A 14,028-nucleotide genomic window follows, 5' to 3' on the forward strand; every position below is an offset into this window, starting at 1 on the left:
TTTGGAACCTGGCTTCATATCCCAGCTGAACCACTTTCCAGCTGCATGACAGGGCTGTGCTACTTGACTTCTCTGTATGTTAGTCTCTGTCAGGTATGACGATAATCATTTTTATTTCATGGGTGTGGGAGGATTCAAGGCACTGAAAATACGGAAGCTCTTAGAACTCTGCCTGACGCACAAGATGATGTGTCACTAAAATCAATGATGTTCTTAACCCCCTCCTTGGAAAAGGGAGAATTGAGAGGTTGCCTCAAGTTGCTCACGTTCCACAGCCGGGGAATGGCATTACCAGGATCCCCGGTCTTTCCCCAATTGCACATTCTCTCTGATCCCAAAGCATTTCTCTGCCCTTTCTCACCTTCCTCGATCCTTTCCTTCTGGCAACCAGTGGTTGCCACAGACTTTGGAATTTCAGTGCTGAGTTGGGCAGGTCTTCTCCACCTCCCCTCCTGTCCCCCTCCTCACCTCCCTACCCTCTCCCCTTCTATTCTTCCCTCTCCTTCCTTCTCCTCTCTCTTCCCTCCTCTCCCTTCCCCTCCAGGCCAGGTGAGGGAGGCAGGTAGAGGAGGCAACTTAGCAGTTTGGTAAGTGGCCGGCTGGTACCTTAAGGCTTATACCTTTTTCTTCTAATTGCAGACCTGGAGATCACAGTCCCAATTCGGCACTCACAGCTCCTGCCTGGGAAAGTGGAGTTTGGAGTCTATGAGAGTGGCCCCAGAAAAAGTGTCTTCCCCCCAAGGACAGAGCTAAGACGAGGAGACTGGAAAACAGACAGCACCTCCAGCACAGCAAGTGAGCAGGCTGGCCTGGGGCACTACAGAGCAGGACTCCAGCAAGCACATTTGGGTCTTGGAAACATTTTCTTTTTTTCTTTTAGGATCCCAGCAGATCCCCTCTGGAGTCTGATTAGGGTTTGGGAAGTGTAAGAAATGAGAAAATTTAGCCTGTTGAGGTTTACCTTTTATCAGGGTATTGAAGACCCTTTAAACAAATATCCCCAAAAACCTGATTATGAGATAATTATTACTCTATTCCTTTTATAAATAGAAAAACCTATAATCATACAAACTGTTATTGAGCATTGGTTGTATGCTAAGTCTCGTCCACAGATCCTCTGGTGTGAGTCTCACAACAGCTCTGTGAGATCGGCACTCTTGCCATATTTACCGAGGAAGGATATGGCTAAATAGTGAGTGGTGGAGCTGGGATTTGAACTTAGGCTGTCTGGAACCAGGACCAATGCCCTTAGCTTCAATTCTCGGTGCTTCCTCAGTTGTGGTAAGGGGGAGGAAAGGGCACAAAATTAAAAACATAAGAAAATAATGGACTCAAATTTGAGAATTCCAATTTTATAGGCAAGTTGAGGATCTAATAAGCAAATGTCTTCCTTTTGGCTTGAAAGCTGGAATAGACGTCGGATTGCAACAGACGATACACACTGATGTGCAGGCAGGAGCTGGGCTTTGTTTTATATCCAGGCTCTGTGTCAGCTGACTGCAGAAACACCAGCTTCACAAGCCAAATTGAGTTTCCCTTCTGTCATACATTTTAGTGTAAAACAATCGAATAGGAGAACAGTCAGACAGCTAGACACAAGCTGAACTCAGGACCCAGGTCCCCGTAAATGTCAGGCTAAGAATACTGAAATGGATGGTAGGACAGGAAGGTCATCTAACCCAGGGGTTCTTAATCTTTTCTGCTTCACAAACCCCTTTGATAATATGCTCTGATGTACTTCAGAGTACATGAACACACACACACACACCCACACACACACAATTTTGCCTGTTCATGGATTCAGATCAAGAACCTCTGAAATCATTCCCTTCCTTATTTTACAAATGGGTAATACAGAGAAGGAAAGTGGTTTTTTCATGGTCACACAGCCTGTAAGTGGCAAAGGAGAGTAGAAGCTTCCTGCCATGGTTACCTGTTGAAACAGATCCAAAGCTTATCACACGCCCACACAGGAAATCAAATATGGACAGAGTAAAATACCTCTCCTTATCTAATGGGGGATGATACTGTGTATCCAAAACTCACTGGAGGAAATTTAAAAAGACAGGCTTGGAAATGGGAGAGATTTTCTCAGATTACAGGTGGCAGAGAAGCCGGGGCAGGTGGCCCTTCTGTCAGAGAGCTCATGGAGGAGACAAGTGGTATGGACTCTACTGGGGTAAGGGCAGTACATTCTAGGAGTAGGAAAGGGAAATTTAAGAAAGCAAATGCAAAGTACTCATTTCAGGTTCATTTAGAAGATTTTATATGCATGCTTTTCTTTGGGTTAGCCTGGGGTGAGAACAGAGTGGGAAGTGTAAACTGGGCTTCTTATTTGGCACCATGGCTCATTGCCCAGGGATGGCTAGCTCATCTGGCCAGGAAACGTTGTCAGTGACAATCTATGGCTTTTATTCCACTCTGTCTCCTGTAGACTACACTCAGTTCCTGCTACACAGTTTCAGTTATGTATTGCTATGGAACAAACCACCCAAAATGTAGTGGCTGGAAACGTAACCATTTGTTTATGCCTGATTCTAAACTTGCACAAGACTCTTTAGAGGATGTTTCATCTTCTGCTCCATGAGGGACATTTGGGGTCACTCATGCCACTGTAGTCAGCTGTGAGCACTCTCTAGCCATGTGTGGTTATTTACATTTAAGTTAATTAAAAGTCAATGAAATGTACACTTTAGTTCTTCAGTTAAAGTAAACATGTTTCACACTAGCTACCATATCGGATGGCACACAATAGAACATTTCCAGAAAATTCTATTGGATAGCGCTATTCCAGTGATAATAGGTGATAGATTCCCATCTCAAGAGCCTTGAGCATAAAGGCACACAGTCACAGTTCCTACCATAAACATTAATTACACTTTTGAATTTGTACTTTGTGTTTTGTTTTGTGTCAAATGGCCCCTCATTAGAAGGTGGGCATACATGTATGACTCATGGATATATTCGCTGTAAATCTTAAGTAGTGAAAAACCACATCAGCAATTATGGGCAAATCACTGAACAAGCGAGAAACGCAGCCCCCTCTGTTTTCTTGTCTCTAAAATCAGAGCACTAATATCAAGTAGGAGTGTCAGAGGAGCTAAGCAGACATGATTACAAGCATCTAGTTTGTTGCCAGTCCTCAGGAAATGGCAGCCATAAAGCCCAAGAAAGGTAATGAGAAGGTGAATCATTTTGTTTCCTGCTGAAAGAAAAATGGATTTCTAGTAAATTGGTATAAAATGGTGGCATTTTGAAGATTTCCACATTCATACTTGTGCACTGTTTCTATCATTGAAAGCATCAGAGTCTGCATTTTGCTTGAACATAAATGAATCCGCAGTCCGGTTGACTTTGCTTGTACTCCATAGGCAGCGCGAGCAACCGATCCAGCACCCGGAGCCTCCTCAGCGTGAGCAGTGGAATGGAGGGGGACAACGAGGTGAGAGCCTGCCCCACCTGTCCTTGGGGTCATTCTTTGCAAGAAATAGATTTCCAAGGGGAAGAGAGAGACAAAAGCTCATATATTATAGTGTTAGGGGGAAAAGGATGTCCCAAAGCTAATCCCATACAGGCTTTGTGGACTCCACCCCCACCCCAGGCCAAAGCCAAAGACACTGGGAACTCCAAATCCCATCCCCACCAAAGGGAAGGTGGCTGGGGCCTGAGGGTGGGGTTAAGCAGCCAGGTGGATATAAAAGGCAGACACGTGGGCTTTGGGGGGCTCTCCATTTTGGGCTCTCGGCCAGCTCAGAGCGTCCGGCCAGCTCTGAGAGTGACTTTGGGTTTCCAGGTCTTCGGATCGGGTAGGACGCATTAAAGACTTTATTTCCCTATTTTCTCCCTGAGTTGTACCCTTTCCTTATTTTCTTTTTCTCTTGTAAATAAACCTTTTATTAACCCTTTTGCATGTGTCTGTAGTAGAGTATTCATAAGTCTCTTTAAAGCGCGCGGGTGAGGACCCACAGCCAGGAACCTGTTTAATATCGGGGCTGCTCTATAACAATAGGATTCCATTATATGAAGTGTCCCGACAGGTAGATCCACAGAAACAGAGGGCAGATTGGAAGCTGCAGGGCTGGGGAGAGGGGGACATGAGGCAATACTGCTTCACGAGGTGATTATCTGTGATGAGATAGTGATGGTGGTTGCACAGTTTTGTGAATGTACTGCGTGCCACTGGATGGTCTGCTTTAACATGGCTAGTTTTATGTTATGTGAATTTCACTGTAACAGGGAGGGAGGGAAGAATGGCACATTAAGGCAAAGGGCGCCCCTCTGTGAGAAGGGGCTGGGTGAGTCAGGGAACCCACTATCACATGGCCTGGATCGGGAGTGGAGAGGCCTGTGAGGCCAAGGCCATCACTCATGACTGGGAGCTGCTACCTGCTTCTTCACCTCTGCTGCTTTATGCACTTCTGCTTTCTTTTCTCCCTGCACACTAGCCTTTCCTGCAAGCAGTCCCCTTTGCGTCTCAGGGCTCTGAGCAGAGAGACTCAACTGCTGTCTGAGGCTGAGGCCCAGTGTGGGTCAGGAACCCTGATGCAGTGACCCCGTGACAGGGGTGAGCGGGAGGGGATACCCTTGCACAGTCGTGTCACCCTATGACTGAGGCCCACTCACAGTTCTGTTGTTCCCAAAGGGGCTTTTGCTTAGAAGTAACATTTCTCCAGCTCTAAATGGCTAGATAGTACTTCCCAACCTTTAATATGCTTAAGAATTACCTGGGATCTTGTTAAAACACAGGTTCTGGGCGGGATTAAAAACCCCCACAGCTTCTGAGGAGGGCACTGAACCTGCCTTTCTCACAAGCTCCCTCATGATGCTGTGTTGGGGCCCACACACCACACTTGAGTGGCAAGGACTGAGGACTCAGGTCATGCACAATAATTCGGGCCCCAGGTCTCTTCAGTGACTCTGGGAGTTAATAGAAAGTGCTGCTGGGTTGATTGGTAGTTCTGAACTGCCTTCAGCCCAAACCCGAGGAGGACTGAGAGGTATGGGGCTGTCCAGCTGTGCTCTTTGCCTAATGTCCTTTCATCTTTCCGTTGTAGGACAATGAAGTTCCTGAGTTTACCCGAAGTCGGAGCCCAGGCCCCCTGCAGGTGGATGGAACACCAGCTGTGCCCCTTGAGAGGCCCCCCAGGGTGCCCCCCAGAGCCGCCTCCCAGAGGTAACACTGATGCCAATGTGACAGTTCCCCTCCCTCTCTGGATTCCAGATGGAGAGTAGAATTTGGGACATCTAAGATGACCTAAGAATGAGTACAGAACTCCCTGAAATGCCAACTTTTGACACATTTTAAATAGGACTCCAGTCTCTTTATTAATTTGTGATGCTTTACTCACTTGCAAGTATTTTAATAGCTAATGCAATATTTCATCATTGCATTTCATATTGGGCTCTGATGTATGACTTTTTTCATAATGGTCCTTGGGCCTCTGGGAGGAACCTTTTCAAGGTCTCATGGAGAAACAGAAAAAGTGTCAAAGCTAGCTTGTGTGTCTGCTGGTGCAGAAAGGAGACCTTGAACATAAAGATGAGGCTCTTATTAGGAATTTAATTCTTTGATGTCTTAAACATAATGTGGGGGGGAAATAATTAAAAGGAAGAACTTTTTTACAGGACCTGGATTTTTTTTTTTTCATTTTCAAACTTTTAACGCCATTGATTCTCATCAGTGGAATTTGTCAAGAAAGTGCAACAAGGAGGATGGAATGATAAGTTGACTCTGTTCTAAGATCTTTCCATTTCTCCTGTGCTGGTGACCACTTTCTGCAAATATAGAAAGTGGGGCTTGAGGCACCTCTCTGCTTGCCTGTGACTATGCAGGTTCCTCTTTTCCTTCTCTCCTTTTCCTAATAAACCCATCCTTTTAAAATGTTAAAAAAAAAAGGCAAAGACAAAAGAGAGAAAAAGCAAGTAGAGATTGAGAGTAGATTGAAAGTTGCTTTGTGTGGAAAACTTGAATATGCCTGATGCCAGGATCCAGTTTCTTAGAGATTTTGTCACACCTCCCCAGGAAGGTCGAGGTATCACAGGAGGCCTTCTGATTTCTAAGACGTTTTGTTCCTGGCGATTGAAGACTTTGAAGCAGTTGTGTACTTGTACCAAGAAAAAAGAGCGGCAAGCTTGAAACTATAGCTACATGACAGTGTGATTGTGTTAATGGGAGAGAAAAAGAAAACAACCCGGGAAACAGGTTCCAGAAATTAAAGGGTAGAAACTGGGATGCATTTAAATGTGTGAAGAGAGATGGCAGATGAATTGTTTAGGGCAGGCTGGAAGCATTTGTGATAAAAATGGGGAGAGGAAGAAGGCAAACACTTTTTACTAAAGAAGGCATGTTTGCTAAGAAACCTGTAAATGATAGAACTGGGGGTTTGAGTGCATTTTTGGTGTGAAGAGAGATTTGCAAATATGCAATTGTTTTGTATGTATGCAATTTTCAGAAAATGAGATGTTTGAGAAAGCAACAAAACAGGTCCCTCTCCTTGACCTGCTAACAGACAGAGGAGAGGCTGACTAGATGGTCTCCTCTCCACTTCTTTCCTGCCCATGTTCTCCTGAAACCCCCACATCCCCTTCCTCTCAAGCAGCACTGGTGGGTGCAGGCTCCTTCATCACTCTCTCACATCCTGCTCCATTCCACTCCTCACTCTGCATGCTGTCCTCACGGCTTGAAGTGCCAGCAGACTCCAAATCTCCACCTTCATCTCCACCCCAGCCTTCTGCTTTCTGCTGTTTACCAGGGACTTCACTCAGCTGTCCTATGGATAGCTCAGACATAGCCTCTGCATAGCTGGACTCGCATCCCTCCTGCTATTCTCTGTCTTCTTCTCATGGATTCCCAGACTAAGCTAATAGCAACATTCTCTCCCCTTCGCACACCCCAAAGTGGGAATCAACTTCCATTCCTGCCTCTTTCTCAGCTCCAACATGTGCTGTGTCTCTAGGCTCTGTCCATCTTGCTGCCCTTTCGGCTCTCAGATCCACCCCCTTCTTTCCATCTGCCGTTGCCTGAGTTCATCCTTGGAGGCCCACACTTACCACCCTGCCTCCTCCACGCTGCAACTAGAGCGTACGGTCTAGAACAGAAATAGCTGATGATGTCACTTCCTGGCATTAAAGCCTTCACATTTAAGTTTGTATTTTTTAGCATCCTCCAGGTCTTGTCTAGCCTCTCCTGTATTCATCAAGGCTCCACTCCTTAAGAATTCCCAGTGAGTGGTGCCATTTTATAATGTCTTTGCACTATCTATTCCTTTTGTTGGAATGCTGTCTTTCTATTCCCTTCCAACCTCTGCTTAGAAAATTCCTTGAGAGCCCAATCCGAACATTGCCTCCTCTATGAAGCTTCCCTGGTTGTTCCTATGCAGAGTGAATTTTCGTTTGGTTCCCCAATACCTCTATTATAATTCCTGCTTTAAAAGAACATTAACCAGGGCTTCCCCGGTGGTGCAGCGGTTGAGCGCTGGGTTGCGAAGCTGCCCGCGGCCTCTGCCGCGCTGGTTCAATCCCCGGCTGCTCCCCGGCCACCGGAGGAGGGTCCCACATGGCGTGCAGACCTCTCCTGCCGCCTGCTGCTCCCCTCAGCAGTGTACTTCTGTCCTTCTGCCTGCTCTCCTCCCTGCTCTGGCTCTGGTGAATTCTCTCACTCTCCCGCGCTTCTGACTGTACCCAGTGCATGTATAAACAAACAAACAAATAAAAAAATAAAAAACATGCCTCTATTTAAAAAAAAAAAAAAAAAGAACAGGATTGCTGGGTTCTTTGGCCCAAACTCATCCGGAGCAAGACCTCATGCTCAATAGGGGCAGAGAAAGTAGCCAGTGCCCAGACAGATCTGGACAGTCACCTCTCCAAATTTAGTTTTCCAATGTCCTAAAGAGACTCCTTTCCAATGTCCTAAAGAGATGTCCTAAAGAGAATCAAGAAATTCTTGATTCTGATTTAATACCCTTTACTTTCATGGCTGTGAGATATCTATCATTTCAAATCCTCTTCCCGAGATGGAGTTCTCAGTCTGTAGCTGGGTGGTTCAGAGGAATGAGATACAGAAATGCCTTCCTTATAGACCCACCCCCACTGCAGAGTGGGGCAGCAGAGAGGAGAGGGGGTGAGGCACAACCTAGGGGCCCCCCAGGTGTAAGCTGCAACCTGCCCCTTTACTCATCAGGAGGAGACTGAAGAAAGAGGCAAACTACTCTGTTTTGCGAGGTAGCCATTTTAATGAACAAGGGAGCTTATTTAGGAGGCATTGTCCTGGGTGACCCAAAGATGAGTAGTGTTCCCATCACCTCCCACCAAATCTCAAAGTCTTAGAAAGACTGTAACTGTGTCCAATCATGTATGGAGTCCAGAGAGCCTCAACCACACACCCCATGCTGTAACACAGCCTCTCAAGGCTGTATCCGTAGAATAGCTTCCCTTATTAAAAACTTCCCCTATCAAAATAGTACAGTTCTCTAATTGTCTCATCTGTTATATTCTCAGTAACCTGAGACGGGGACACATGTCCATTTTATTAATTATTATATCTCCCACCCAGGAGTAGATGCATAATAGATAAATGCTTGGGGAGAGGTATAGAGAGGAGAGGCTCAGATACTAAGTGGTATCATCTGACTGTCCTTCAGTTTTCTCCTTTAAGCCAATAGTTCATTGGGCAGACCTGGGAGATAGAAGGAGACAGTCCATTTGTTTTCTCTGGATAGAGTCAGCCATGCAAAACCAGGGGCCAGAACAGGATCTCAGGGGACTCTCTGAGTTATTCTTTTCTACTTCAGCCCCCCCCTTTTGTTCCTAAAATGACCCCTCTTTTTCCAACTCTCATGTTGTTTCTTTGACCTACGCAGAACTTACATTCACGAGACATTTAGTAAATATTTAGTCATTGATTCATTCAGCCCTCCAGTATTCAGCTCCAAGGTAGCACAGTTCAATTGTAGCACCTGACAAAGCTCTCTTTCTTGACTTATTGACTTATTTCCAAGAGAATTAAATATTGATTTTACAGCAAACATGTGGAAATACCATCGGTAATCGTTGAACATATCTGTAAATAGACTTGCCCAAGTCTGCTGCGGCTGTTCAGAAACCATCTAGAATAACATAGAGGGGGGCTTCTAGGAAAGCAAATGTGAGTTGGGATAATACACTTAGTAATCTCATGAAGAAGTAGTTGTGAGTAGAATTCAAAAATTCTCAGTTCCTCTCCCAAGAGAGTATTCTTCTACCATGTATGTCTTGCCTGACTGCATATTTGAATTACTGGTCTTTTAAAATATAGGCTTTATTATTATTTAATAATGCCAAAGGCAACAGATCAGTAGATGACTGCCATTGAAAAGATAATTTGTTATATCCACATCTCAAGAGGAAGGGAACACTGCTGTGTAGGGCCACTGGGGAAAGCAACAGGGTCAGTCAGAAAGAGGGGGCTAGAGCCTTTATTGTGGTTTCTGCAGGAGGGAGCTAGTGAGACAGGGTAAGCAGATTTAGGATTGGCTAGTTTCAGTTAATTTCAACAGGTTCTGGAGCAGAAGGACTGTCTCTAGTTGGCTGGTACCTGGCCTTAGGATGATTAGGACAGGTGGATAGTGACCCTGAATAGGAAAGCCAGATGAAGGAGACGGTGAGGCATAGACTCTGGATTGGTTGGTTTGCATATGAAAAGCACATTCACAGGCAAGTTGCTAATGCTCTCTAGAAACTGCCTAACCCCTGGAGAGGCAGTCCTTCCAGATCACCAAGGCCCCAGATGTCAAAGCACCAGAAAATAAAAGATATGATTAATAGTGGTGGATGGGACACCATTAAAAAATGGTGATACTTGAGCCTTGTTCTCTAGGGATTATGAACAACTGGGTCTGGGATAGAGCCTGGGATTTGGTATTTTTCAGAGCTCTTTTTGAGATTCTAATGTGCAGTTAGGGTTGAGAACCACAGCTAGCACAGACATTACTCCATGGTTTATGTGTGTGCAGTTTCATTAATTGAGGAACATGTCCCTGCCATGGGATACTAAGTTTGCAACAGGTTATGGATGCCAAAGAACTAGTTAAACAAATTGATTTTAAAATAAAGTTGCTTTATTTTTCATTTCAGGCCGCTGACCAGAGAAACCTTCCATCCTCCCCCACCTGTTCCACCCAGGGGTCGCTGATTCCATCTCCTAAAACCTGCCTACTTTAGGACTTTGAGACTTGATTTTCAGCCTTTTAATGATGTCCTCATTTTGAGTTTCATGCATGACTGCTGACCTTAAGACCTACTCTCACAGTTGATTTTATTTCGGCCCTGCTGGTTTGGGCTTTCCCTGAAGAAGTTACTATTAAGACATGAAGAAGTGGAAAAACTAAGGACTTTATTCACCAGTGCCAAACACATTGATCTATCTCTTCTTGTTTGCCAAAAGGACCAAGACTTAATTGGGATACTTACCTCTACTTTGGCATGTCAGAGCCTGAAAAGATTGATCAAAAGTGTACTTTTGCCAGTAATTTTACTGAAATGCACCTATATTAGAACTTATGTATTTGCTAGTCCAGTCTAATTTTTAGAAGTGATTATAAATTAAGACTTAAAGTATTCAAGTAATAAGACATGTCCTAATTTTTAAAAGACTTCAATTTTTTTTGCAGATTCAGAAGGCTGTTTAATTGCCAGGGCTCGCCACATACAACACACTGAAAAAGACTTTAAAGATATTAATCCTAACTCCTCTTATACAGAAGGCAAAGCTGAGGTTCCACAGAAATCTGGAACCTAGACCACTCAGTTGGTAAGAGGAAGAAGAGAACCTAGAAGCTAGTCTTGCCTTCCATCTCCAAATAGCCAAACCCACTCCCTTGAGATATGTCCAGATGTAGAAATGTCCAGATGTTGTCATTGACTATTGGCCTTCTAGAATCTTCCTTCTTCCATATATCCCATGTGCATGGGACTATCGAGTTTTTCTTCCCCTTAGTTTGGGCATTTATACTTCATCATGCATTTAAAACAGTGATGTTGCCAAGGAACACATTACAATGGTGGAAAACAGAAGCTTGGGGTGCAAGGGACCCCATTCATTGCTCTGCAGCCTTTAAAACTTTTAGTTCTAGCCATAAGGAGAGGGAAGGACCCTTGATTTTTTTCTGCTGAGGGATCATGAGAGGAAGGAAGAACTTAAAACAGAAATAGTTATCTGTTTCCTAATACACCTAGATTTACTACCAGACTTGGGATATCTATTTATGCAGAGAGTGTACAGCCTTAAATATACCATTAATTTTGAGTTCCAAGAACATCATTGTATCTTCAAAGCTTGAGTCCTTAATTTTGCTTAATCATACAGTAAGGTTAATATCTGACCCATTTGTTTAAAAAATATCAGCTATCTAGTGGTCTTCCATGGAATTAGTCTCTATCTCACACAAATATATAAAAGCCACACCATTAATTATCCATTTAAGTACAGTTTTATTGGGTTCTTTTCTAATGATTAAGTCCTTCTGTCCAGTAAACAGGGACTCTTATTGAAGTTAATAGCTTCTGGGGCCCTAGGTTTGGTTTTTGGTGTTTTTTTTTTTCCTGACATAAAATGCTCTATTGGCCATCAAGAATATTTGTGTAAATTACCACAATGCCTGGTAATAGTAGCCATTCTGCAATTGTCCCTTGTCACGTATTTGGGAGAAATATTGGTAATGTGAGATAAAGTAACAGCAAAAAATTATCTCGGATGGCTGTCTTTCCTGTTATTTATATACAGTTTCCATCTTAAGCACATTTGATATTGATAAAAGCTACACTTTTAAAAAAATATTCAATACCTCGAAGTCACTTTTGGGTGTCAAACTTATCTTTCTACATTCTCTGATTAACAAGCATTTAGATCAATAACATGACAAGACCCACTAGCAGGCAATAATGTCAACATCTTTTCAATAATGTCAACAGTGTATGTTACTGTTTACAATATTGGGATATTTTATCCTAACATGAAATTAATAGAAAATATAACATTGACAGTGTGGATGAGAAGTCTGGATTTCATAAATGTGACACACTTGAGAGGTGAATGGAAAGATCAGGAAATCCAAGTTAAAAAGTGGAGAATCTTAAGCTCTCACTGGCTGTTCACCAACTTGCAAGACAATTGGTTGTGTATAAAAGTAAAAGAAGAAAATGAAAAAGAAATTGGATGAAATACTGGATGCATGCTATTAAGGAATGTCTCTAATAATGAGGTGAAATTTTACATTCTCTAGAAACAAAACCACCCATTATAACATACATTTATTCAATTTTCATATACTCAAATTTTGTATGCATTTTTTGGGACACATTATATAACAAAGCATGAGTTTCCATATGAGGAGGGTCAGAAAGTAAATTATAGTTGGTCTCCATAGAGACTATTATAACTTTCCTATATGATAATTTGGAACACAGTTCTGTGGCCACTATCCTGCCCCAAGATTTTACAAGCTGTTTCAATAGAAAGTAAAGCTGTTGGTCACATTCACTGCCGTTGCCTTTCCCTCTAAGTGTACAAAGTACAATGGCCTCCAATAGACAAGTACGCTTCTTTCATCATATAGTAAAACCTGTGAGCAGATAACTCAACTACATAAGTAACAAAATATGAAGACTGAGACACAATAAACAAGAGGTTGGTGTTGCAATCAAATAATTTAATTTGACATATTTAATGACGTGAATAATCCTTAATGTTTTGCCATAATTGGGAAAAGTGATGTGATGGAAATAACTTTAATGAATATTTTCACAAATCAAGCATAGTTACCACACTTGCCACCCTTTTCTTGCTTTGTTATCAAGAACAGAGAAGTTCTGGTTGATTCCATAATCACCCTCAATAGATGGGATTTTCAGATCCCTCTCTCACATGTAGTTTGGGTTTCTGTGCTCCTCTTTCAAAGAATAGTGTGTGTTTTTGCAGCTGGTTAAAAAAGTAACAGATTTGTTTCTAAGAAAGACAAGTGGCTAATTTGGCTAACTCTAAGAGAGTCATCCTGAAAATCAATCCTTAGTTTTGAGGTCATATTTGCTTTTGTTTGATAAATAGTGTTTTATTAATTTTCAAGTAAGTTATTAAGAATATAAATTGGCCTTATTCATTTTTGATGACCAGATACTTTCTCCCCAGGGTGGAGAAAGGATGATTAGGGGGTTTAAAGATATGCCCTGAGTTCTGAGGCACAACTCAGAATTTTTTTTTCTCACAGAAACTGTAATAAACAGTAGGTTTCCAGGCAAGTCTGCCAAAGCCGTGTATCCCATGCTGCAGGGGAAGATGTATTAGCTGGCTATGCAGTGAGAGTGAGGATGGCGGAAGGAAGAGAACGTTGACTTGGAAGTCAATAAAGCTGAGTTTTATTTCGTTCTGCTATTGACTAGCTGAGTTCACATCGCTTGATACACTGGGTGTATTTTATCATCTGTGGAGTAAAGAGCTTTGTATTTAGTTATAGTCTGGGTCCTTTCAACTTTGAGTCCAACACAGGGATGGGGAATCTCACATTCTGAAGAAGCAGGGAGTCAACACCTAATTGACAAGAGATCTTATTATGTCGCGGCCTCTGTTCCTTGTCCTGCATCATTGTTATAACAGATCGGTTTAAAAAAAAAAAAGTGAGAAAGAGTACAAAGAAATTAATAGCCTTAGTTGCTCTTCAGTCCATGAGCCGAATGTCTTACTGATCACCTCCTAAAGAAAACTCAGAACAAATATCAAGTTCTTTGGTGTCTAGACATTTCAGTTAAAATGGAAGAGGTAGAGGTAGGAGGTGGAAGGTGTTAAATAGAAATATCAGGACTGCCCCATCCCAGAAGCAAATGACTAGCAGGACAAACATCATAGAATTGAAAGCAAAAATAGAATTTCAAAGAAAAGGTAGCTGAGGTTGGAAATCAGAAGATATATTGTCCCCTGTAGACCAAGACTTTTGATGATTATATTTTTTGAGATGAGAATAAAAGATTGGGATTGTGGTTTTCTGGATCATGTGCTGGTCA

The 14,028-nt window shown here is 42.8% G+C and overlaps 1 protein-coding gene across 1 annotated transcript in view; it reads left to right on the forward strand.

Moving 5' to 3' along the window:
• Positions 1–10,168, forward strand: part of PIK3AP1 (phosphoinositide-3-kinase adaptor protein 1) — a gene marked incomplete at both ends in the record, with an annotated part of 100,192 nt that extends 90,024 nt beyond the window's left edge. The window contains 4 exon segments of the mRNA XM_084245420.1: positions 640–795; positions 3,372–3,442; positions 5,055–5,173; positions 10,111–10,168. Coding sequence (XP_084101546.1) covers positions 640–795; positions 3,372–3,442; positions 5,055–5,173; positions 10,111–10,168 — 404 coding nt within the window.
• Between the last annotated feature and the right edge of the window lie 3,860 nt (positions 10,169–14,028).

This window comes from Talpa europaea, assembly GCF_964194135.1.
Source record: "Talpa europaea genome assembly, chromosome: 10".
NCBI classification, from domain to species: Eukaryota; Metazoa; Chordata; class Mammalia; order Eulipotyphla; family Talpidae; genus Talpa; species Talpa europaea.